Source organism: Galleria mellonella, unplaced genomic scaffold (genome assembly GCF_026898425.1).
Source record: "Galleria mellonella isolate WM207_F2 unplaced genomic scaffold, CSIRO_AGI_GalMel_v1 utg146, whole genome shotgun sequence".
Taxonomy (NCBI): domain Eukaryota; kingdom Metazoa; phylum Arthropoda; class Insecta; order Lepidoptera; family Pyralidae; genus Galleria; species Galleria mellonella.
In genome coordinates this window covers 2,585,087-2,612,954 of record NW_026441999.1, presented here as the reverse complement: position 1 = coordinate 2,612,954, position 27,868 = coordinate 2,585,087, and the positions used below count along the sequence as shown (strand labels likewise).

General features: G+C 35.2%; 2 protein-coding genes and 1 pseudogene across 2 annotated transcripts; 1 reads left to right on the top strand and 2 right to left on the bottom strand.

The window, feature by feature from the left end:
- Window positions 1-88: 88 nt before the first annotated feature.
- On the bottom strand, window positions 89-14,111 carry LOC113523199 (puff-specific protein Bx42). The gene is made up of 13 exons (XM_052891970.1): window positions 13,949-14,111; window positions 13,581-13,732; window positions 12,754-12,911; window positions 12,294-12,476; window positions 9,939-10,018; window positions 8,889-9,070; window positions 7,842-8,075; window positions 6,216-6,354; window positions 4,927-5,060; window positions 4,133-4,277; window positions 1,603-1,705; window positions 816-964; window positions 89-212 (listed from the first exon to the last, which is right to left on the bottom strand). Exons 1-12 carry the CDS (start codon window positions 13,963-13,965, stop codon window positions 824-826), a joined length of 1,668 nt encoding a protein of 555 aa, XP_052747930.1. The 5' UTR covers window positions 13,966-14,111; the 3' UTR covers window positions 89-212; window positions 816-823.
- Window positions 6,873-6,983, bottom strand: LOC113513114 (U2 spliceosomal RNA; annotated as a pseudogene).
- An 80-nt stretch (window positions 14,112-14,191) lies between the features above and the next one.
- Window positions 14,192-27,225, top strand: LOC113523214 (uncharacterized). The gene is made up of 5 exons (XM_052891971.1): window positions 14,192-14,372; window positions 14,480-14,550; window positions 17,963-18,107; window positions 19,422-19,498; window positions 20,392-27,225. The coding sequence occupies exons 1-5, from the start codon at window positions 14,331-14,333 to the stop codon at window positions 21,104-21,106; spliced, it is 1,050 nt and encodes a 349-aa protein (XP_052747931.1). The 5' UTR covers window positions 14,192-14,330; the 3' UTR covers window positions 21,107-27,225.
- Window positions 27,226-27,868: the final 643 nt, after the last annotated feature.

Below are 27,868 nucleotides of genomic sequence, written 5' to 3'. Positions count from 1 at the left end.
CAAGCGTGGCAACTACTGGCAAAATCCTCTTTTATGGGGAAGGCCTGTGTTCAGTAAAGGACAGTTAACAGCTGATATAATAATACCCTTTTATGTCATTCCATCAAATATTTTTTATTCATAAAAATCATTTTCATACAATAAAAATTTATTACAGTCTTATATCTATGAACAATACAGATAACGTGCGATGTATACAAGCTGTCCAGTGTCTGGAACAAAAATAAAAACAACTTAAGAATGTAGAAAAAAGACTTCTTGGAAACAATTTTATACAACTTAGAATGGCAAACAAGCTGACGGCCCACCTGATGGAAAGTGGTAACCGTCGCCTATAGACATGAGCAGTGCCATGGATATAACAGAGTATACTATTTCGCCCATGATACCCCCCATGCGTTGCTATTCCTGAGGACTTGGTTGTTATTCCTCTGTACCCAGTAAATTCACGCCATATCCCACCCTTCAAACCGAAACACAGCCATGCAAACACAACTGCTTCACGGTAGAAACACGAATGGGACAAAGGTACCCAAGCAATCGACTTTTGTACAGTCTCCCTCTAGTATTTTGAAAAAAGAAGTACATAGACTACTTTGTAATCTCAGTCACGCAGTCAAAGTCATTGGGAAAACTATATATTCAAAAAGCAGACGGCAAAACTGATTGGCCTTTAGTATCACAAACATCATTGTCATTATCAGCCTTTAACTATCTTTTCTATGCGTTCTCATTTCTCATTAATGCTCTGCCAGCCCTATACCACAATTATCATTCCATTTTATCCATTAAAAAAATAGTAGGTCTATACCAACCAATGTGTCTAGTCGCGCCTCTTCTTCCCGTGCTGATCGTGGCGGTCGTGGTGGTCCCGCTTGCGGCCGGACTTGTCCGCCCGCTTGGCCTCGGTCAAGAACCGATCTAGACCGAACGGATCGAAGTCCGCGTCTGGTTGGCTGCGCGTCTGTAAACAATATTTACATTTAACTACTCGTAAGGGGGTAAAGGGATTGTTAGTTATGGGTTCTTGCTAGTTTTTTTTGTTATGGATAAAAATAGTATGGTAACCTGCGCTATCAGTATACACTGGCGGGGCACCAGTGAGAGGTGATAAGTGAGAGTAAAAAGGCAGATCAGTTAGCCTAGTTAGCAGTACCATACTGCTCATGTCTATAGGCGACGGTTACCACTTTCCATCAGGTGGACCGTCAGCTTGTTTGCTATTCTAAGTTGTATAAAAAAAAATGATAAAATGCTGCTGAATTTAAAGAATTTTTTTTATACAACTTAGAATGGCAAACGTTGCCATTCCTGAGGACTCAGGTGTTATTCCTCTGTACCCTGTAAATTCACTGCCATATCCTACCCTTCAAACCGAAACACAACCATGCAAACAACTGCTTCACGGTAGAAACACGACTGGGACAGAGGTGGCCAAGCAAACGACTTTTGTACAAAGTCTCCTTCTGGTAATGTATTATTTATTGCTTTAGAAGTACTAAAAATTTTACCACATTCATCGCAATAGATTTAGTTTAATTTCTTATTTAATAACTGTGGCCTTATTTGAAGTCGGTTAAAAGGTGAATGCAATATACTCACGGGCTGTTCCTCTCTAGTGTGCGGTGCGTCCTTTTCGAACTGCACCGGTCCGGACCGCGTGTTAGTACTGCTGGTACCTGCAAACTCCTTGTCGGCCACGAATCTAATGCAAACAATATGACAAATTAAATTTACGCATAAAGTTTATAGGCGACGGTTACCGCTTTCCATCAGGTGGGCCGTCAGCTTGTTTGCCATTCTAAGTTGCATAACAAAAAAAATTTAAACTTTGTATTTCAACATAACGTCATAGTCGTAGAATACTGACGGATCTTTATATGTAATATTCGTCAGATCCGTTAGTATTCTACGACTATGACGATAAGACTTCAGTTTGGCAAAAATTTTGATTTTAAAACTAGACTACCGATTCAGTTTTGATAATATATATATTTAAGTAAAAATAATAATAAAAAATACAACCGAAAAGGGAACCTTCTATTTTTTTGAAGTCATTTGAAAAAGACAGAATATTCTATTACTTTGGCAATTTAGTAAAGTGTGAAAGAGAAAAGAGAGAAATACATACTACTAGTTACTACGACTTTGAAATAAAATGACATAAAAGTGTATTTGATATATATATATATATATATATATATATATATATATATATATATATATATATATATATATATATATATATATATATAACGCTTACAAGTCTCCGAAGAATTATGTAAGTGTATAATGACAAAAGCCCTTTGTACTCTCATCTCTCTGCCTACCAAAAAAAAAAAAAAAAAAAAAATATATATATATATATATATATATATATATATATATATATATATATATATGTGTGTATTACGGCCGGTCGCGAACGCAGCTTGTTTGTTGTACCTACTCGTATGCGCGCCCAGGCCGCGCATGCGTATATCGCAAGGAATGTTGTTGGCGCCAAAGCACATACATGTCGTCTTAACCCTACAATGCATTCTGTACCATATCTGGTCAAATAAAATAATTAAGTCTACTGTTCGTTTAAAGACACCTAGCGTCATTTGTCGACCGACAGAATAATCTTTATACATTTAGCAACGGTTTAGTAACGGCAATTGTCACCAGTACGTGTTAGCTATCGATTGATATTGTATTTCGTACACAATTTCAAAGATCGACGCGAACATTCTTAAAAAAATAGCTTTTTGAATATTTGGAAGCGGAAAAAATACATTTACATTGGAAATAGTGTATATTAAATGAAGGTAAGTAATTTTTTGAAATATTACTGTTTTATGTTCTAACATATCAACTTATTTAAGAGTACCAGATATGGCACATCATGCATTAGTTCACTTCTAACATTTTGTTTCGGTTGGATTTTATTACAGATTATGGTGAAAAAGGTATTATCTAACGAGTTGATTGAGCAGTATTTAGGTATACCGTCAGGGAATGCAGACGGTCAAGGCTTTTTGGGTGTGGAAAATGATGATAACATGGCGAGAATCAGAGAAAACTTGCACCAAATGAATAAAGATAATGACTCTTAAAATTATATTGAGCCTACCAGGTATGCATCATTTTCTTCTACTAATTGTGGTACTACCTTCGCTGAAAATGAGAATGAAAAATCAACAAATTCTCAAGCTAGCATTTCAGGGCCAAGTACGTCATGACACCAAAGTAGAAGTTTTTTCACTATGCCAGTTTTGGAGTTCTTTCTTGGAAAGTATAAAATAAAAATACATACTAAAAGATGGTATCTGCGTTTATTTTAACATTTTCTAGACATTGTCACCATAAATTGCTGGCTGCTGCACAAAAGGGTAAGAGAATAGAAGAATGACTTAAAACATTTTAAACTGGAAATCGCTAAAAGACTTTGTATGAGTGGTCCATCGTTACAAAGAAAAAGAGTAAGATCGCCTTCTACCACAGACGACATGATCGAGAAGAAGAAAAAAAGAGTAATCTTTCCCCCTCGAGATGTAAGATTTGATAAATTTGATCATCTTCCTATATGGAATGAGAAGAGACAATGCTATAAGTATCCACAATGTAAAGGAAATACATATATATTTTGCGAAAAGTGTTGTGTTAAGTTGTGTTTAAACAAAGACAATAATTATTTTAATAAATTTCATTCATAAATAAAGCTATTCTTAATGTAAAACTAAATATATGATTATGTTCATTGTTCCTAATTAAAATCCAAATATTAGTGTTAATGCATACAGTACCACATATGGAACAGAATTGAAAAACTAAATATCTACAAAATCAATGAATTTTAATTGTTATTATTATCATTTACTATGTCTAGACACTATATAGAACCACATATATTTTTTTGACACGATTTAAAAAAATCATGCATTGTAGGGTTAATACTTATACCTTTTTTTATTTTTTTCTATTGTTCTCCTTCTGTACTTGTTTATTTATACTTTTCTTTTAAAAATTACTGTATTAATAAACATTTACATTCTACAAATATCATTGCTTTAAGGCTATTAAAGACGGTCTTTATTCCTGCCATCAAGTATGCAATAAACTTGTTTGAAATGTAGTTCTAAATTATTACCTGCGCTGGTTGACGATAGAGTCGATGTCGCCACCGTAGTTATCCTTGTCCGCGTGCCGGGTCGGCCGGTAGATGTGAGCGCCCACGGAATCCTGGTTACGCCACGGTTTATCATATACCGTATATGCCTCGTCATCACCGTAACCTGTGAATGAAATAATGTTATATTCATTCAACTAAAATTATTTTGTTTAATTCCACTACCAAAAGTATGTTTGTAAATGTCATTACATGGGAAGATAAGGGATTGTGATTAATAGAGATTAGCAATCCAATTGCTAGCTATATGCTCTGTCAGGTCGACCTCCACGCGGTTCCCCCTGGAAACCATTGATTGATTTATTGTTGAATTCGTCACGACGGGCTAGTTAGCCCGTCGTGACGAATCTGCTTCATCCTCATTTATCATTTCTTACTCCTCCCTCCCTATTATTGTACTCCTATTATATCCCTTATATTTTTATGCAACTTAAAATAGCAAACAAGCTGACGGCCCACCTGATGAAAAGTGGTAACCGTCGCCTATAGACATGAGCAGTACCATGGACATAACAGAGTATACTGTTACGCCCATGATACTCTGAGGACTCAGGTGTTATTCCTCTGTACCCAGTAAATCCACTGCCATATCCCACCCTTCAAACCGAAACACAGCCATGCAAACACAACTGCTTCACGATAGGAAACATCTTATAATTATGGTAGATGTATAAATTTTTTTAAAGATCTCTTATGTCTCTTATCAGCGTCTTATAACAAATTAGTAGGATAGGATATTATGGAATCCAACTGACCGCTGTCCATTCCCTTGCTGTTGTTGAAGAGCCGCTGGTCGAACATGCCCTCGCCGCCCTGGTTGGTCTTGGCGGGCATCCCCAGCGCGATTTGCTCGGAGATGTCTCTCTCACGGTCCTTCACCAGCTTCGACCTGGTAATGAAAACAACTATGTTATAAACGTAATTAGTATGGGTGTTGTTCAATTAAGTTTTTTTTTTTACAACACAGGGGGCAAACGAGCATGCGGCTCACCTGATGGTAAGTGACTACCGCCGCCCATGATCACCCACAACACCAACGGCATTGCAGGTGTGCTGCCGGCCTTTTAAAAAGGAATATACTTATTTCTTGTAGGTTTTGTTGTCGTATCGGTTCAGAAGTACTGCTGCTGGAAGTTGATTCCAAAGAATGGTTGTGCGTGGAAGAAAGTGCCTTGAAAAATGCACAGTGGAAGACCGCCACTCGTCCAGATGGTTGGGATGAAACTTTAGTTTGTGGCGGGTTGTACGGTGTTTATTTGCATTACTTACAGCGCACAAATTAGAATATACATAGATATACATAAAATGCGAGATAACATATATGATTAAAAAAAAAATACATAAAGCCAAGTACAATTTTTTCTTTTGTGCGTGTGCCATAACTCAATTTATTGATTCGCCCTCAAAAGAGCAAAGCACTGATATTCTGTTGCGGCCAGAGGCCAAATTAACTACTGTTCAGGCAATAAAATATTTATGTTGCAAATGTATTTCGTACTATTCTTATAAATACAGATTATTTCTAATTGTGCGAGAGTGACGCCCCCTGTTGTCAAGGTTTTCCTTTTAATGACTGATAACGGAATGGTCTCCAACATGTGAGGCACTAGTGAGGGATGATAAGTGAAAATGAAAAGGCAGGTCTATTAGGTTATCGTGATGAAAACACCTGGAATTCAGCATGACGATTTCCAGGGGGGACCGCGTGGAGGTCGACCTGACAGGGTATATTGCTGGTAATGGGACTGGTAGTCTGCATATTTACCAATCCCTTCCCTCTCTCTTGTCGCCAAGGGTTTCTAAGCCGTCATCATTGTACATGATATTGTAATTTAGCGACTAGGTCGACCTCTAAGTATTCTTGTTGAAAACCATTTTGGTTGACTCTTGATGAATTCGTAATGGATTAAGTGACTTGTTTTCATTTTCACGTATCATCTTTCATTGATGCTCGAATCGAGATGATTAGAAAAGCTGGCAGATATAGTTGGGGAGGCCAGAATGGCTGGGATGGTCAGAATGTATGGCACGGCGGCGGCAGCACCTCTTGTCGGGCGCGGCGCGCGCGAGGTTGCGGTCGCGCTGCCGCTCGCGGTGGCGCTGCGCGCGCAGCTGGTCGCGCTCGGCCGCCGACAGCGCCTCGCCCTCCTCCGCCGCCGCCTCCTCCTCCGGCCCGCGGATGCCTGCAACACCCCGCGCCGCACGACTATCACTCACTACTCACTACTCAACAACATTTACATTTCTCTTTTTCATCCGTAACAAATAAATTACACCGCCTTTTTTTGTTGTATTTCATTTGATTAGAACTTAAAATCATATTTTTTGTTTTAACACGTTTAATGAGACAAAACAGTAGTTAAACATAGATAACGATTCGACTTTTTGAAGTTACGGACATCAGTCAGATTTTAGAATTAAAATATATGCATTTTCGTAAATCCCAAGACACGACTTGTCCCAAGAAGACATTGAAATTTGTAATGGATTTTGAAATACGGACGGTTGACAATGCTAATAATTATATATATTTTGCTCTTCTCTTGAGAAAAAAAATCAGATAATTTTGTCTATTTAAAAATTGTACACTGCTGTATCCACTGACATTGATGCTTCTTTCCACTTTGGGTGTTGTTGGAAGAAAACTATCAGAGTTAAGCTCGCCTTTGTACTTTTGATTACCTCTGTCATATTTTTATAACTAGTGTGTACAATAAAGTATTAAATAAATAAATATTATCACATTAAAAAATATTAAATTGAAAAGAACAAATACTATACTTTGATCTTAGCCAAAAGGCCAAGAAGCGAAACTGTGTGATCCAGACATAGAATGGGTGAACCATTTTCCTTTATTTTCCATGAACATTATAAGAAGCTATTAATGAGACTAGAAGAACTCAATGATTGAAGGATGGGCAGCAACATCCCTCTTAAAACATCACCAAATCCTAACTGTGGTTGCCAACACAACCACCATGCATGGCAATGTAACAGATGATGATATTAAATAATTAATTTGTAGCGTCTGTAAATAAATATTGTACATAATTCACTTCATAGCCACATATCAACATCATTACTTTCTTTTCCATCAAGTAGGTTAATTTGATTGTACATAGATATTTCACTTCTTTCTTTCTTACAGACTGGTCGTACAGACATGACAGTGATGTTTACTTCTTACATTCGTTTCTGCTGTCATTCTCTCCATCTCGATTGCTCTCCTCTGGCAATTCTAATTTCCGTTTTTATATATTAATTTCTACATATTCCTTTATTTTTAATATTTACCTTCTGTATATATGTGATTTTTTTTACAACACAGGGGGCAAACGAACATGCGGCTCACCTGATGGTAAGTGACTACCGCCGCCCATGATCACCCACAACACCAGCGGCATTGCAGGTGTGCTGCCGGCCTTTTAAAAAGGAATATACTCTTTTCTTGAAGGTTATGTTGTCGTATCGGTTCGGAAATACTGCTGCTGGAAGTTGATTCCAAAGAATGGTTGTGCGTGGAAGAAAGTGCCTTGAAAAACGCACGGTGGAAGACCGCCACTCGTCCAGATGATTGGGATGGAACTTTAGTTTGTGGCGGGTTGTACGGTGGTGATTAGATATAGTTAGTTGTTATACTTATTTCCTCCGAACATATTAATGAACTCACCAGCCCTATGATCCCTGGCCCTCTGCGCCAACATCCTCAGGTGTTCCTCTTTCTTCTCTTTCTCGCGTTGCGCCAGTCTCCTCTCCAGCTGTGCTCTCGCCTCGACCGCTTCTCTCGCCTTCCTGTCGGCTATGTATAACGCCTCAGCCAGCTTGGAGAAGTTCTCGTTTATGTGAACTTGCTGGAGTCCGCGCCCGTCCGCCGCCAGACGTTTGTCTAGTGGTATTGTGTAACCTGAAAACCAAACATAAATTTTAATGTTACAAGATTCGTAAGTACACATTGATATTTTAATTATCTATTTAACTCTTTCTTACCCCAAAATTTTTAAAATATATAATCAAGTCAAATACAGTAGCATAAAATACAGATTAAAATATATAAATAAAGGTTACAAAAGGCTAGTCACTAGGCGGTCTTACAAGACTAACAGTCCTAGCGATAAGACCGCCTAGCGACTAGCTGTTTGCACTGCTTTGCTCGCGTGCATCAGTATACTAAGTATCATAGGTTATATACCTGCCACTGTACAAAATTTAATACAAATTCGTTTAGCCATTTAAGAGTAATAAAGCAGCAAACACGTTCATAAACTTTCTAGAATGTAGTCAAGCATTCTGTCCATATATATGTAGTAGCTTTTACCTGCGACTTCGTTCTCATGGCCGAGATATGTTCAGGGAGAAAAAGTAGCCTATAACCATCTCCAGAGTACCAGGTGATAGATGTGAAACTTACAGATTAGTTCCATAGAAATTTTATCAAACTTGGTTTAGTTGTTTTGATCAAAACAATTAGTTATGTCAGAATTGAAGTAGGTTTTTTCATATTTAATTACTTCCTTCTACTACAGTCTTCCCCATAAGGGGATTTTTGCCAGTAGTTGCCACTTAGCAGATGAGTTGACAACCGCAGTTAGGCCTTCGGAGATGTTTTAAGAGGGACGCAGTTGCCCATCCCTCGCCCTCCCTCAACCGTCTCTTACGACACCCAAGGGCCATTGTATGCCGGGGCAGACACGGCGACAGTGAGTTTGGTCGAGTTCACCTTTGGCGTTCTTCCAGTGCGAGACGCAGGGCGGCACCTTCCAGTCGCGCTGCTGCTTGACGGAGACGCGGCGCGGCGGCGAGTGCAGCACGGGCGCGGGCGGCGACGGCGCCGCGCGCGGGATCTTCTTGTTGATCTGGAAGCGCGGCGGCTCCATCGGGTCCACCTGCGCCTCCACCATTCTGAATAATATCCGTATAATACTATTATATACTTGGCATATTTGTTTTTTCCAATAAGTAATTTACCATTATATAATAAGTAAAAAGGTTCTTGTCTATACTAACCCAGAGAGGAGGGGGGGGGGAAGGGATTGTTAGTAATGGAGACTGAGAATCCAATTGCTAGCAATATACCCAACCGGGTTGACCTCCTCGCGGTACCCCCTGGAAACTATCATGGTTAATTCCTGATGAATTCATCATGATGGGCTAACTGGCCTGTTTTCATTCTCATCTATCACCCTTCACTGGTGCTCCGCCAGCGTATCTCGTTAACGCATGCGAGATTACCATACCATTTTCACCCATCAAAAACCCAGGGAGAGGGGATAAGGATTCATATAAACTAAAATCTATCACAAATCTATTATATATTAAGAATTTAACATCAAAGAAAGAGACAAAACAGTTTATTAGCTAAAATAAGTTTGTTATGAATAAGAGGGTTACATTATAAATAGGAAAGATTTGATTGTGTTTAAATAATCCAGACTGCAAAATGTATTTGAATCGTTGCAGAATGATTCACATACTGGCTAACATAAAAAAAAGTAGGTTAAGTTAATGTTATTTATTTATAAATGTAAAAAAAAGTAATTTAAAATTTGATATAATAATTTATAGTGGGTGCAAATTAATATTGTTAAAATTTTGTGGGCCCTGGTTGCCTTTATTAAAGAATTATTATTATTATTATTATTTTATTTTTTAAATAATCTTTAACTATATTAAAAGATACCTTTATTGAAAGGACCGTAATTATTTCGATTGTGCCTTGTAAATAATTAGTAGAAGAAATAGACAGAGCAACTTCATTGCAAGAACATACCTGATGACCCTCTGCTTGGCGCCGGAGTTGAATGCGCCGCCTTGCTGCGCCGGCGTATACCTGATGTACTGCGCGGGCGCCTAAAACATTGGATAACTATTAACGCGCTCGAATTATAAGTTCTTAGTATTTATAATGATAAATACAAAGCTACAGCCACCTTTTATCATCACACAGCTCACCATCGACAGGGAATTCATACTCACATGTCATGTACCTCAATGGTCATGTACAGTGCAGTTCTGAGGAATTTTCTCCTGGGAACTGTTATATGGATTTCTTCAATTAGATTAAAAAAAAAAAAAAACTGGGTATACTCGCGATAGTTTAATTAAAATAAAGAACTTAGGACAAATAGTTGCGTATGTCCTTAGGTAACCGTTCACTTTGAAGGCTCGAGGCAGACTCACTTAAAAATGGCCATTGATTGTCAAGAGGAGCAGAAATGCTGACCAAGGTGGGCAGAACGCCAACGCAGCACTAACCCGTACAGTGTGGGGGAAAAGGGATTGTTAGTAATGGAGACTGAGAATCCCATTGCTAGCAATATACCCAACCAGGTCGACCTCCTGGCGGTTCTCCCTGGAAACTATCATGGTTAATTCCTGATGAATTCATCATGATGGGCTAACTGACCTGTTTTCATTCTCATCGATCGCCCTTCACTGGTGCTCCGCCAGCGTATCCCGTTAGCGCAGGCGGGGTTACCATACCATTTTCACCCATAAAAAAAAAACCCGTACAGTGCTAGGGTATAGGTATAACAGAACGCTTAGGCTGTGGAATGAGCTCCTTGCAGAGGTTTCTTTAGAGACTATAGTATAAGTTTCTTCAAAAAGGTTATATTAAGGTTTCTTCAGGGTCGACAACGTGCACGTGACACCATTAGTGTTGCAGGCGTTTATAAGCATATCAACCGCGCCATACGTTGCTTAAAGCAGTTGTGTTTGCATGGCTGTGTTTCGGTTTGAAGGGTGGGACATGGCGTGAATTTACTGGGTATGGAGGAATAACACCTGAGTCCTCAGGAATGGCAACACATGGGGGGTATCATAGGCGAAACAGTATACTCTGTTATGTCCACGGTACTGCTCATGTCTATAGACGACGGTTACCACTTTCTATCAGGTGGACCATCAGCTTGTTTGCCATTCTAAGTTGTATAAAAATAAAAAAAAAATTAAGGTTAAAATAACAATATCAAAATTAAAACCTAAAAATGTAACTATTACACTGTTTTATTATTTTTACCAAATTGGGAATTTAGTAGTAAAAGAGACAAAACCTTGTGAGATGTTTGACATTTTCATGAATAAGGAAGTAAGGGACAAAAAGAAATTTACAGTAAAAAAAAGTTAAAGTATATATGAGACAGAAAACACGAATTAAAACCCCAACCAGAAGGAGACTTTGTACAGAAGTTTTCTACAAAAGTAACACTGTACCATTAGTGAAATAGCTGCGTTTATATGGTTGTATTGTATTATAAAATCTTTATAATTTATATTGGACAGACAAAAAGGTTCAATACACAATGGCAGATTTATCCCATAGAGGGATCTCTTACAATCAACCTTTGAGAAGCTGAAAGAAAACTATAGAATGTTTGACAGTTAAAATTGTATAGCTAAAGATAAAAATAATACCTGGTTAAAATTAAATATACATTTTAAAATAAAAAGTAATTGACTATGGGGGTCCAAAGTACATTTCATTTCAGAAAAAGAGTTCCTGGGCCAAAATAGTTTGAGAATTTATGATTTAAACAATACCATTCACCACTCCCTAGCCTAAAAGTTCTTTATCCTAGAGATCAACAGTGAACACCTAGTAATTAGGGATGGGTAAAATATAGCAATATCTATTTATCGTAGTTACAATATCTATATATTGGCTCTATAATGAATATATTAAATATAGGTTATTCAATATATAATAGCGTAATGAAGAGCCCGATTGATATAAATATAGATATCTGAATGATATGATCAATATTGAAATAAGTGATGAACTTTTTTTCCTACATCATTGTCCTGCGGAATCCAATATACATAAGGCATAAACATCAGAGCGGTACAGATATTTTTTTAATGGAAGATAATGGAATGGTTACCCTGCCTGCACTGTCGGCATACACTGGCGTGGTACCAGTGAGGAATGATAGGTGAAAATGAAAATGCAGGTCAGTTAGCCCATCATGATGAATTCGACAATAAATCAATCACAATGTTTTCCATGAGGAACTGTAGGAGGTTGACCTGACACTGACCTGACAAAGCATATTTAGCAATATACCCTATATTGCTAAATATGCTATAATATTTGTAGTATAGTAACCTAAACAGGTCAACTCACAGCTTTCGGGGCAGCTTTAACTGGCATGGCGGCGGATATTTTGGCATTAGTCAACTTCTCCAAGGCTTGTTTGGTCTTCTCTGTCAATTCTTGTATATCCTCTTCATTGGGCTTCTGAAGAGATGGATCATCCTCTGCAAGTACTTCTGATGGCAGGAGGTCTGTGAGTTTGGAGTAGATGACCTGAAAAAAAGAATAATTACATTACATAGATAAATAAATATTATAATTTATTTGCATTATGTACAGCAATTTGCATTTACAACACAAACTAACTGCAGTTGTCAACCTGCCTGAATTTGATGTAAACATAATTCTACACATGAATAAAGACTTTAGGTAATTTACATTTTAAACAGCTTCTTACTTTTAACTTAACAGTGATATAATATTATCTGAACATTTTCATGCGAGTGATTCAGAAATGATAATAATGATTTTCTATAAACAAAAAACTAACCTTATCGGCACTGTGCCCCTGTCGTGCAATAGCAGAGTATTTCACATGTCCCGATTCATCCAGCTGAACTGCAAGGGAATTGGATGTGCTCTCCTTGCCTCGTGCACCCATGTTGAGGGGATACTGAGCCACATGGATCTCAGGGAATGCTCCTCCATCTATAAAAAATTATATAAGAATTCTAATGTGTACTAGCCAGGGAATGCTAAATTTGGGAGAACATGCATGTTCACTCACATAATATAAAACCAAATGGGATATTTCTAAGTACCTTCAAGCATAATACATGACAAATTTAATTATCGGGATTTATGGATGTTGTTTCTTTATACTACATGCAGTTGATCAAGAAACTTGGCAAGTTTGTCATTAGTGGATACCCATATTCCCCTTGGAAACTATAGGCCAACTGGTCTGATTTCATCCTTACCTATAATCACTCATTATTACCCTGCCAGGGGGAGAGGGGATTGTTAATAATAGAGACTAAGGATTGCTAGCAATATATCCAACCAGGTCAACCTAAACATGGTCCCCCGGGAAACCATTGTGCCGAAAACCAAGTGGGCTAACACAATGGGCTAACAGACCTGTCTTTTTATCCTCATCTATCATCCTTTACTGGTGCTCCGCCAGTGTGTACTGATAGCGGAGCAGGGTTACTATTTCAACATCACCCATTAAAAAGTACCCGCCAACATATATTGATAGTGGAACTAGGTAATACTGACTTAACAGTTTCTTCCTATATAATGCACTAAGTACTACTTATCTATAACTATACATTTTGTGGAATATTTAGAACGGAATAATACTGTATTACATACCACCAAAATCTTCTGCATTGCGGGGTACCCATCCTTTTCTTTGTCCATAAGGTGGGACACTACTTTGTGAAACAACCAGGGCGCTCCCGACACGTTTTGCTTTAAATTCATCATCGCGATCCCAAACTTGTTGTGTGGGGGCCGGCAATAAACTGTAAATTAAAGAAATTCCATTATATTTAACCGAAAACTGAAGCTTAGCAGCTTCGTATGTGTATAGAATTTAATTATTCGTGTTGTTTTATAATTTATAATATAATATTTAATATCAAACCAAAGTACTGAAATAAAATAATTAGATTCAAAACTAAATAGTATCTAAAACTGAAATGTAGAAAATAATAATTTAGAAAATAAAATCAACACACCTTGCAAGAGACGACATTTTGACCTGTTTTGATCGAGCACAGATTAGTTATAGTTAAACATTCAGTGCGTATAGCTATAGAGTACACACACGTTAATAACTACCGTAGACTGTCAAGTTTTCTATCTATAACCACTTGCAAAACAGAGATAGGAGATGGAACTCGTCTTTGTTTTTTAAATACCAGTTGATCTTGTACGAAGGCCATATCAGTGGAAAACAGTAATGGAGGAGAATAGAACTGTCAGATTCGTATATAAATGAAGTAGGCTGCGACTGTCTCCCTTTTATAACCTCAAAAATGCGCGAGAACTATCACACTCTGATGGCGATTTGAGCTTATTTTATTATTTAATTGGTGTTAAAGTGAACGGATTATCGCCATGCCATCAAAGAAAAGGAAATACAATGCAAGGTTCCCTGCGGTAAGTGTATTAGAGACTCTAATTGACGGGAATAGTGAAAAAAAGAGTGTTGTTTTCATCTACGATTTTGAATAAATAGGTGATATCACAATTTTGTTTGTTTGTAGGGGCGAATTAAGAAGATTATGCAGACAGACGAGGAAGTGGGGAAAGTAGCCCAGGCCGTGCCAATTATAATCTATATCCTTTTTAAATACTATGAATTTTAGTAAAGCTACATAGGAAAACATAAGCTAGATATATTTAACTATATGGTGGATTAAATCTTATTACTATTACCTAATGTACCTACATATTTAGGATTCCATCATCCTCCACATAAATTCATTCTTTGGCCTAAGTTATTAAAAAGATATAACATTGACTATAATTTTCTTATGATATACTAAAAAAAATATTAATATAATATACATTAAGGTATTCTAAAATAAAAAAGCAGCTCTGAAATACCTAATATTGTCTTATTATTTGAAATAATAACTACAAATTTTTATTCTTTTTTAATATTGCATGTACATTGTTTGTAGTATTTACAAATTGTTGTATAATTATATGGGACAAAACTTTCTTTGTTTAATCTGTATTTTTATATTTGGCATGTTTAGTAAACAATCTTATCATGTCTCTTTATTATATTTGACTATTTAAAATTACAAACAAAAGTAATTATATTTTATAGTGTAAGGAGGCATATCACCTCACCTGTGATAACATTTATTGAGTACTATAGCCATTACATTCTATATTGTGAAATTCATGTTTGTTGGTGATAGTTGGCACTTTCAATGAAGTGAGCCATCAGCTTATTTGCCATTCAACATTTAAAAAAAATGCAATAGTATACAATTAATTAATACAAAAATGTTTATATCATTAGACTTTTGTGGTGCATTATGTATGATTTTTTTATGCTAGATAGAATGGCAAACAAGCTGATTATGATTAGAATGGTCCACCTGATGGAAAATGGTAACCACCACCCGTAGACACAGACATAATGGATAATGTTTCACCTATTCTTGTGTTGCCATTCCTAAGGAATATGGTGTTATGCCTCTGTACCCTGTAAATTCACTGCAATATCCCATCCTTTAAAACAAAACACAGCTGCTTCGTAGTTGAAATACGAATGTGACACAAGTACTAAAACAAACAAATTTGTACAAAGTGCTGGTAAATGATTTATAATAGTTTTTATTTCAGACCTTTGTTAATTTACACAGTTATGTCAATAAAGACCTGCTATATATTTTTAATGATTATACTAAGAAAAAATCATTATACAGGATAGATGAGTATTTAGTCTCATTTTTATATTATCAAAGTTATAAATTGCACAGTCTTTACTATTCATATACATTTTTATATATACTTTGTCCAGCAACTTCCTTTAGAATTTATTAAACATGCTTTACATTTATCCATAACTTTGTTTCCTTTTTTATTCAAATTTTTATAGAATCCTTCAGTATATCTAGTTGACTATACCAACTTTATAGGAGATGTTGCTTGTAAAGTTTCTCAAATTAATATGTCAGGGACTCCTTTTGGCATTGCGATAGCTGGGTTCTTTCATGGGTGAAAATGAAACTATAACACCGTTTTTGCTATCGGTTTATACTGGCTTTGGGTATGAGATGAATTTAGGTTAGTTATCCCATTTTGATGAATTCGAAAATAATTAACCACATTAGTAACTAGGAGGTACCACATAAAGGTCAACATGATAGAACATAACTGTGTGCTTTGTAGACCCCATAACTAATCTTTCCCCTCACCAGCTTGGCCTTGCCTTTCCTGTTAATTATATACTTTCTAGTTATTACCCGCCATTTCCTCTGCACGATTGGGATATATTTACTCGGGATAAAAAGAGGCCCATGTCCTTTTTTATTTTAAATAAAATGTATGCTAGATAAACAAACATCTCATCTATCATCCCTCTGGTACCCTGCTAGCATGTATCGATAACACAAATGAAGGTTACCATTCTATTTTCATACCATTGGAAAAATCCCATGTCAGTCCCAAATTTATTTATTTATTTAATTCTTTATTGTACACACTAGTTATAAGAATAAGACGGAGGTAATCAAAAGTACAAAGGCGAGCTTAACTCTGATAGAATTAATTTACTTGTTTGAATATTTTTTTTGCTGATCAAAATCCAACTTATGCAATAATACTTTCTACTAGCTTTTACCCGCGACTTCGTCCACGTGATGATTAATGACGATTGGCTGAGTGATTACAATGCAAACAAATAACAAAAAAAACACAAATTTATAATATTAATAATGACTACATTTATAATAATAATAATTTTATTTGCAATGATTTTGGGTATAAAACATTTGATCTTATAAATTAAAAAGTACCTTACAAAATCTACTTAGATTGAGCGTGCAAATATTGAAAACAAAAATTACAATAATTTAGTTTTAAATTTATTCATAATTAATAAATTGTTAAATGTCTTATCGTAATAAATGTAACACAAAAGGGCTTTTTTTATACAGTTTAATTTCATGCCATGATATCATTGTTTTATCAAAAATGTTCAGATGAAATACACCCACATAGTGTAGTCAGATAAGATGACAGATTTAGTTGTGTATATTTATTATCATTCAGTCCAATTGCAACATATCTCTCTATATCTTATTTATACTAGCTGTCGCCCACGATTTTGCACGCGTGATGTACTATTTTCCCTTTAAAATAAAAAAAAAAATCTTAGGTGTCCTATGTTCAGCAGTGGACACTTAAGGTCTGATATAATGGCGATGATGAGGTAACTAATTAACCCTTCTTTGCATAATGGTGAAAATTTCCATCATAACACTGAATGCTTAAAAATTATATAAAACAACAAGTTAACTTTAAGTTGATCGTGTCTGGATACCTTTTTAATGTCCATTGCTGAAAAAAAAAAAAACATAGCTGTCACATTTATTTTTTTTACCATTTTACCTTTAATTTTGAACATGAATTATATTACCGTGTAATAATCACCAATAAAAAAAATCATGCAAAGAAGGGTTAATAATTATGCGAATTGTAACTGTAATTATCATCGTCATCATTAGTACCCTTCATCAGCTTCTAACCACTGGTCTTCAATGCAGACATTGGAGACTAGTGCCTAGAATTTTAGAAACTAGTGTTTGTCCGCGACTTTGTACGTATCATAAAATAGATAATTTTTAGATGACTTATCACGATAAAACATACACCATATCGCTTCAGTGGTATCTAATAACACTTGACGCCAGAGGGCGATATCCTCACACAATTAGTAGTTGTAATAAGTACAAAAAACTTATGGTTAATTTGTTTTTTGACTTGACATTATTAATTTGTTTTATTATTTCATGTAATATTATTTTTAATACGAAATTTATTTACTAATGGGAACATTTAAGTTTATGCCATTTTGTTTTATTGTAACAGCCTGTAAATAATTTTAAAGTTCTTTTAATGTTGAAACAACTAAGACTCATGCATGTCATTTATAATATTAGTAGGGCGTAGGATTTCATTGAAATTGATACTTTAAACGCCTTAACTCAATGCTGTTTTTCGACTACACCTCGCACCCTCGAGCTATTTGTGGAGTCACTACTCACGAAGGCGAAACAAGTGACCATGGCGCGGAACGCGAAGACGCTCAGCCCGTCGCACGTGAAGCAGTGCATCTTGGCAGAGTCCAGGTTCGACTTTCTCAGGGATTTGGTGAGTGCTACTTTTTAAAATACGGTGTAGCAGAAGGGAAAATGGGGTTGATAATATATTTTTTAATTGATGATAATGAAATGGTAACCCCGCCTGTGTTACTGGCATACACTGGGGTGAGAATGAAACAGGTCAGTTGGTTTATAGTGAAGAATTCGTCAAAAGTTAATTACGAGGGTTTCCAGGGGGAATCGCGTTGAGGTCGACATTTATAGCTCTACAAAACATTCTGCAACGGCATATATATCTATTTTTTTAGGATAGCTTATTATACTCTTCTAATTCATACTCGACGCAATAAGCTGATGCAAAAAATGTAAACATATATCCTCTATTTTAGCCATGCGAAGCCGGGGCGGATATCTAGTTATAAATAAAGGAACCCACAGCCATATTTTTCCGGTCTCGAAATATGCCCAACCGTACAGATAATCCGGTCAGAAGGATCATCACGCGATTGACTTCCATCTATAATTAATATGCACTGGCTAATAACATAATAACAATATTAACATGTAATTCACGTCATATCTATTCTGGTAACCTTATACGCCATTGCCCATTGTTATCTTTTTAAAATTCCGATATGGCAAAGGCATCGTCATGAAGGTCACAGGATAAAAATCATTTGATCAAACATATTTGTTGCGTTTAAAAAATACTAGCTTATTCTCGTGGTTTTGTTTGCGTAAATCAGTATTTAATGAGAAGAATAGTGAAGAATGATTCTCCGCAAGTAGCAAGTATCCCATAACAGTTTATGGGAAAGGCCTATGTTCAGCAGTAAGCTAGTAACGGTTGATACAATGATGACCAAGTATGCTATGTATTAAGTTAGGATATAATCCCGAAATGACAGCTGACAAGAATTTGTGTAAGAAGAAGACATACTGCATCGACCCCAAAGAAATGGGAAAAGGCAACGCAATGTTGATGATAACCTACCAAATTTAATCCAAATCTGTGTAAACGTTTAAGTGTGATTGAGTAACAAACATCCAAACATCTTAATATACTTTCACATTTTAATATTAGTAAGATAATTTCTTATTTTTTTTTTATTCTGTTAAAGTAAAGATATTATGAGGTTTTGGTTTTTCTTAGCAACTACAAAATGAAACTTGATATTTAGTGCTATAGTTATGGGATTTGCTTACCATGTCAGAGGTTTTCAGATGCAGCGACGGTGGTCTAGAAATCCTTGATAATTAAGGACGCCATTTTCATATAGTCTATGGAACCCATAGACTCTATGAAAATAATAGAAAAAGCTAGACCGTTGATGAGTAATAATTTATTTTTTTATATTTCCAGGTAAAAAATATTCCAGACGTGTCGGCAGCGGAAGAGAAGGAGATGGTTAGTGCCGAAAGTTCGCCTAACTCATCAAGGTAATATATAATTTATATATATTTATCGGTTTCCCAAATTCGGCTATATTTCCAAAGAGGGTTGACATCAGGCAAGCGGCCAGTCGTAACACTAAAAGCCAAATCTTTTTGTAATATGGATAAAACCATATTACGCAGATCCCAAATAATAATTGGGATAAGGGTAGGAAGATGATGGTGATATATTTAGCGGCTTATCTGGCAGTCGCAATGTAAAATACCTATATCTGTGGGTAAAACGTCCTGATAAGATACCCTAAAAGGCTAGCATTTTTTAATTTTATTATATCATCCCTTAACTGTCTGCTGCTGAATATAGGCCTTCCCCATAAGAGGAATTTTGCCAGTAGTTGCCACACTTGGCAGATGGGTGACGCTGGTGCCCTTCCCTCGCCCTCCCTTAGACGCCTCTTACGATAACTCCCACGGGAAAGGAAGGAGTGGCATATTCTATGCCAGGATCATAGGGCTGAAAAATTAGAATTAAATATATAGTGCGAAACTTTTTTTATGGTGTATTCCGCTTTGAAGGGTGAAATATGGTGACGTCATTACTGTGTCAAGATCATCATATCTAAAAGGTTGGTAACTTCCGACTGTTACCTTTAGTAATACAAGGCTACAGTAGCTTTATACCATTAGACGACTTGAATCCTAGTTTGTAACTTAAACATAATAAGTGTTACACAATCATACCTATCACCTGATCCTCAAGGACACTTGACGGAACCGTCAACACCCAGACCCGAGACAATTTACAAAAATTCGGTTCCTAAATTTGCCCAACCGAGAGTCTAACCTCTTTACCCTTAGCAATGGGCTTACGATTGACTTGCAGAGATCATCTACTGTCATAGCATAAACAATCATTTACGAATTAATGTCACTTTCAGGTTTTCAGATATGACAGTCCCACCTCGTAGGATAGTTAGAGAAGATTCAAGTAGCTCTAGTGGTTCCGACTTCAAAGTCCAACAAATCCAGTCCCAAAGGGAGACGATTCGAGCACTGTCATCGGAAACGGAACTCCCAAACCGAACGCCAAAGACAGAACCGCCCACAGCAACTGTGGTGTCCTCAGAAGCTGCTATAGACCTAACCAAGAAGACAGACGAAAAACCAGTTAGGACCGCGAATTTCTACCAAGAAACCCTATTGATAGATGAAGTGCAGCACAAGAGTGTGATCACAGCCAACCCGACGTACATCCCGCAACCTTCAACGAGTTACAACTTAACCCCCCTACAACCAGTTCCAAGAATAGAGGTGGCTGTACCAAAGCAACAACCTATGTTCTATGTAGACTTACAGCACAATAATAATCACCCGGAGCCCGCGCCCAGAACGCCCGTCACTCCGATATTAAATATAGACTTTTCAAAAAACATCGCCAAGCCAGAAATAAAGGTTTTGGACACAGCGGTGGCTAAAATAGTGGGGGTCTCAAAGCCAGAAGTTCATAAGAATTCAATGAAACACTTACCGAGACAGAATTCGAAGCCTAAGGAAATAAAGAAGGTAGAAATCAAGCCAGTTACGCAAACACCCATAAATATAGACCATTTAAATTCTGGCAACTTACAAATAGACGAAGATTACGACACTTGACTTTGTCCGTTGTTGTTTGTTTGTTTTTGTGTTTCGTATTTAGATGTTTGTGAGGGACCGTTATTGAAAGCAATGAACTGTTTTGTGTTGTTTTAGTGCATCAGTGTTACTGTAGACTGTAGAGTATATTGAGATGTTTCACGCGAGAGTTAATTGTAAATCTTTGAACAAAATGTTATGAATGAAACTATTGATTAAGTAAACGCTATTACACTGTTAAGATTGTAGTAAAGAATATTCTCACGACTGTAATCCCTGATAGGGTAGTCAGAGTCATTTGTCAACTATTATCGTTGTGGTGAACGTATCATTCGACATGCGAACTGTCCATCGCCGTCTTCTGATTGGGTGGTTTGTTAATAGTGTTTTCTACCATTTAAAGGTTAATCCGATGCTTTTAAATGACACCCAGAAGTCATTTGTATCAACCACAAATAGACTCGTGACTTTTGTCTGTAAATTGAGATACCCTTAAACCACGACGCTTTCTTAAACTCTAGTTATATATTATTATTACTTATTTATTTACTTACAATTACAATCGTAATGTATTAATCTTTTAGAAAATTCCGCCATTTGCAGTAATATAGCTATTATATATATATATATATATATATATATATATATATATATATATATATATATATATATATATATACAGGGTGAGATTGATACGAATAGTAATATGTATTTAAAAATATTAAATATATAACAATCAAACATATGTTTGTGAATATTTTTTTGTTTACTGACATGTACTGACAGAATAATTTGAGAATTATTTAATATATAATGAAAATTTTGTCATTTTTATAAAAATATAACGAGCCTGGTTGGTTGATTAAAATTATTATGTTTTATTCTGCAACTGGCAACACTCGAAGATTGATTACTACTATGCAAACTTTTCAGGCCAATTAATAGACCTATATATATTTGCAATTATGGCACCGTTCGGTTAACATTAATCTGCGAACAGCGATCTATTAATTTGCCTGAAAGAACCTCGTTTAGAGATGCAGCACGTATCGCAAAACGTGCGTGGGCGAAATAGAGGTCGGAGATTGATGACTAATACGGGAGGTTCTAGAACTTTTAGTAACCATAATAGTAATTAATCTTCCGAATGTTGGCAGTGGTACGCATACTAATGGTAGCGGAATTAAACAAAATAATTCTAATCAACAATCCAGTGATGTAGACTTCGCAAAATACCACCTAGTTCATTAAAATATAAAGAGACATCTGTTATGTAATTTTAGTAGTATAATATTTTAAATAGCGCTTATGACTTGATCGTTTGCTACGTCGTATAACTGTTATTTAGTGATTTCATTTCTATAATCAATGTCAAACTAATTGGCATTGACGTTCCACCATCTTTAATTCGGTTTTGTGTTGCAAATGTTGAATACGAAATTAATTTTGTTTCATAAAAACCGTGCAGAATTGTAAAAAAAAGTTACGTAACGCCTTATTTGAATTCTCCTTCCGCCCCTGCACGCATAATTAAACCCTAACGGATCGTAACGTTTTACAACTCCTTTCACCCCCTTTCTTTCATATGAGAATTGTAATACAAATTGAAGAGATAAACACTACTATAGTTAAAGTAAGGTTATGACACGTTTTGTGAACAAGGATAGGTATATCTTTCTATCTCACCCTGTATTCAATTTTGATCTGGTGCTTAGGCTAGTCTATCTTGACTTTTCATTTTGCGTAGTATTTGCCATGTATTAGTTTAATTTGAATATTCAATACCATCTACTTGTTTTTTTTTTTTTATGATGGAACTCGGACTCCTTAGCTAGGAACCTAATCTATGTTTCTTACTGCATTATGACCAAACAAAAAAAAAAAAAATAGAGCCACACTTTGTGTTATAATCGGATATAATTTAGTAAACAGACTTTAACCCACAAAATTGTCAAAATTGAGACAAAACGTTGTAGATACGAACTTACGTCATTTAATACACTATCTCATTTTAGTTTTATGGGAGAATTTTTTTTCTACTAAATTGCTTCCGATTTAATAAACATTTTTAGAAAAAAAAAGTATTGGATAGATAAACCAAAATCATTGTCTATATAGACAGAAGAATGTTAATTTAATGAAAACATTGTTAAATAATAATTTGAAATTGTAAATTGTTTTAAAAATATATATGAAAATGTATTAAATATTTGAAATTGTATTAAATAAACAATTACTATTCATTTCACAATTTATTACATATTCGTTATATATTTATGTGTGTGTGTGTGTTTACGTTAGACATGCTCCTATTGTCTGTGGTCGTTGAATAATAGATAATTATCTTTACCTGATAAGCTTTTATGTTTCGCTTAATCTGCTGTTTAAATTTTTTCAAATTAAATATTTAAGATATCACTTTTTGAAGCTGTAAAAAAGTCACTTGTATGTGTGATTTTTGAATGGATACGAACATCACATTTAATATTAAAAATTATGTAAACAAACATTTCTGTATGTTACCGAATAAAATAAGGTTAGTCAGGAGAACGATTCTAGATTGTCTGTCTCTAAAGTATCTTCCTTAGTTTTAGAGATTCAGTAACACATTCGTTCTAAAATTAGTCAATTTTAGAGTTACTTTAGAGCAGGACTTTCTAAAATTGCCCTCCAACCCACTAAGTTACTATACATGTACATAGTAGTTTCTCTATCATAGGTAAGTAGTTTTAAAATGGTTGATATACATCTGTGGATTGTAATGTATTTAGATGTTTAATGAAGAATGAAATAGTCTGATGCACTGACTTTGCAATGCGTATATTACACTATGAAATATATATATATTATCATATATTGTACAAGCTGCGACCGGCTTTCTCTAACAACTCTAAAAACTTAAACGTTCCAATTTGATTATCATATCGAAATCTTTATCATAAGATCGATAGTACGCACAAATTTTATAATGGATCCCATTTTTCATAATAATATTAAAACTTCCTTATTGCACAATAAAACCATTAAAATGAGAATATTAACACGTTCACGCCGGGGCCGATTATAATTTGTTTTGCTATTAGGCGGCGTTCAAATTAATATCGCGTTTCATCTGGCGGCGCGTGATTATTGCCTGTTCAGACCTGAATACGCGTTGTTTGTTTCTCTGCAGTACAGCCAGCACTTTGCTTGAATTGTTTTAACAAATTACACAAAAAAACAATAAATAATGAAGTTATAAATAAAACAATATTAAATTTTTGGTATTTAAACCGTATTTGATTTTTTTGTATAATACTCTATTTTTATGTTTATGTTATTGAACAAAAATTATGTTTCTGATACATTATTGATTATAATTATCATTAAAATTAAATGTTTAGTGCGGGTCACCGGTGACCCACGCCGCCTGATAAGACGGTTTAGTGCGGGTCACCGGTGGCCCACGCCGCCTGATAAGACGGTTTAGTGCGGGTCACCGGTGGCCCACGCCGCCCGATAAGACGGTTTAGTGCGGGTCACCGGTGGCCCACGCCGCCCGATAAGACGGTTTAGTGCGGGTCACCGGTGGCCCGCGCCGGCGTGAACGTGTTAAAAAAATAAATGCTTTACAAAAGGATGTCTTATTGCTAAATCTCTTAATCTTATAATAGATTGAACAATCTAATTTCGATTGTTTAAACTAAATAGTTTCTAAACAGAAGTGTTTGTTTAGGGAAAATCTTTTTTGGAATTCAAATTAATTGTTCCACTTTTAATATAAATTAAAAAAAAAATACAATATCTTGTATAACTTGACAATACTCTAGGGCAAACAATATTTGCTTATCCCTGCATTTATGACTTAACCATATGATCATATATATATGACAGTGTAGTATTTAAGCAACGAGAGTCGAGGCGAACTAAGTAATCGTAAGTTTATTATATCGTTAAATGTTAATGTTAGATATGTTTGCACTGGTTTCTTATTAAATTCATAAAAAAAAAAAGAAATTATATTCAACTTAGGATGTGTTATGTATTATTAGAATGGTATGTAAAACACAAAGTATCCTAATATGAGAACCAGATATTCAGTGTTATATTGCAGCTAACAAAAAATAAATTCGATTTCAATATTGTCTTCTTTGTGGCATGAGAGGGAGAGGAGAAAGGGGGCAAAACACAAGAAACCCGTTATAACTATAAAAGAATAAGGCAAAACTTTTTACACTATAGGAGACATTCCGGAAGATATCGAGTCTTATAAAGACCATGTCTGTTTAAATCAATTAAGGCCCTCTAGATAGGTGGCAAGGGACATCACTAGCGAATCCGTGAGATAGAATGAGATAGCAATGTCGGATGTCTTATTCAAACTCATGGACTCATTAGTGATGTCAATTCCATCGACGTATTCCTTTGTCACTTGTCTAGAGTGCAAGGAATAATATAGTATTAAAGAATTTTATTTGTATGACATTCATTTTAAATAATCACTTTTTAAATGTGAAGATTAGATAGCCGGGCTAGTTCTGAGATACCATTTTTCTATACTTATCTCTTACTAAATCGTAATATTTTAATTTGGTAATTTTGCGAATTCACTATTTTACGGATCATTTTGACTTCTAAGATTGCTCTGTCAGCAATAAGACCGCCTTATTACAGTTATACAACTGTATCGTTTTGTAATGCAAATAAAGTATACTCACTCACTCATTCTGTTATAAAATTTGTTAATATTTATCCTTACAACAAAGATGTCGCTGTGATACCGAATCGTAATTTTATTTTAGAGATAGGATCAGAGAAATGGTGCTCCAGAATCGACCCCATTATTATAAAAGCATACCATTAAACTATGATCCCTTTTATGGGAAAAATGCTATTACTCCATTATAGACTTACTGGTGATTAACGTTAATACTAGAATTAAAAAATAAATTTGACATATATATTATAGTTGAAGTTGATATTGTTGATTGTGTAATATATTTACTATTGTTATTCAATACTTCTAATATTCAATTTAATGCTTTTTGTAAGATCATATATAATTTCAGACGCAATATACATTGTTTTTTGAATAAATGACTAATGTTGTACACACCATGTGTCCCGAAAATATCACAATATTCGTGATGAAGCTGTGTTAATCACCAGAACATGTAGTATGTAAGAAATATCAATTGATTCGCCTCAACTCCCTCTAGAAGACCTGTACCTAATTACATTGGCCAGACATGAGCAAATTTGCAGAAGTACATTATTAGCTGTCATTTTATCGCCTTGGAATTAAGGTTTCGCGCCAAATTCACTCATTCTGGATAAAGTCACGTGCAATGTGTAATAAAATTATTTTCTACCGCAAACAACACATTATACTAGTTACAATTTATTATATTAGATTATATAGATAGAGCATCGAGTGTTAAAAACGTGGTAATATTTGCCAGCGAAATTGGCCGAGACTCAATTTGTCACATATTTTTTTAAATCAATACATGCCAGTTATTCAGTTGCAAGTAATTAGATTAAAAATTTCCCCAAGTCTATTTTTGTAATTTAAACTGGGAACTATTTCTTTTCATATTATATAATAATAACTATATTTGCATTGGTAACACATTAATATACATGTATTATTCAAATTATGACCATTTTTAATCAAATTTTGCATCAATTTTTCAATTCATTTTAATTTTATAACATAATTTCTCCTATATAGTAAGTAGTAAATGTACAATATGGCAACTCTGTTCACGCAAAATGGATAAAACAGTTGATGTGTTATTAATGATGCGTTTTGTAAGGAAACACTCTATCTATATAATCTAACCCCTTATTCATAAAAACTGAAACGTCTTACAAACATATTTTTACTGTTGCAGTTTTTCAAAATGAGAAATTAGTGTAAAAGAAAAGGGCAAAACACTTTAAAGGCTAAAACAGGTTTATGTGAGACAGAGAGGTTCGATGTTTTTATGAATAAGGGGCTAAATCTAGAATACGTGAGCGGTGAGCCGTGTATTCCTATATGTGCGGTTAAATGTGTAGTGTTTATGTATAAATATTTAATGTTAGTGATGGTACAAAGTTGTTTTGAGTGATTGTGCGAGTTCACATTTTGTATTCAACAAAAACATTGAAAAGAGCTTAATGTTTTAATTGTCTTAATAGCTGTATCCTGCGGCTGAATCAATACATAAAGAATCCTATTTGCTAAGTTAGGATATAACTTACTTGTATACCAAATTTCATTCAAATTTGTTAAAGCTATATACCGCGGCTTCGCTCGCGTGGATCAATACATAAAGTATCCTATGTGCTAAGCTAGGATATAACTTACCTGTATACCAAATTTCATTCAAATTTATTAAGGCTGTATACCGTGGATCGATTGCATGAGTTAATACATAAAGTATCCTATATCCTAAGTTAGGATATAACTTACCTGTATATCAAATTTTGATTCAAATTTTTAATGCTGTACACCGCGGCTTCGCTCACGTGAGTCAATACATAAAGTATGTGCTAAGTTAGGATATAATTTCCCTGTATACCAGATTTTATTCAAATTTATTAAGTAGTTTTTGCGTGAAAAAGTAACAAACATCGATTCATCCATTCCAACTTTTGCATTTATTACATTATTAGGATATATATAAAGTAATAGGAAGTCCATTAATTACGTAAGCTAAGTGTTATAATAGGGAAGAGAAAATCCGAGTCTCATTTCTTGGATCATGGCAAATATAATTTTTATACTGCTCTTGTTCAAAGGAAAATATAGTATAC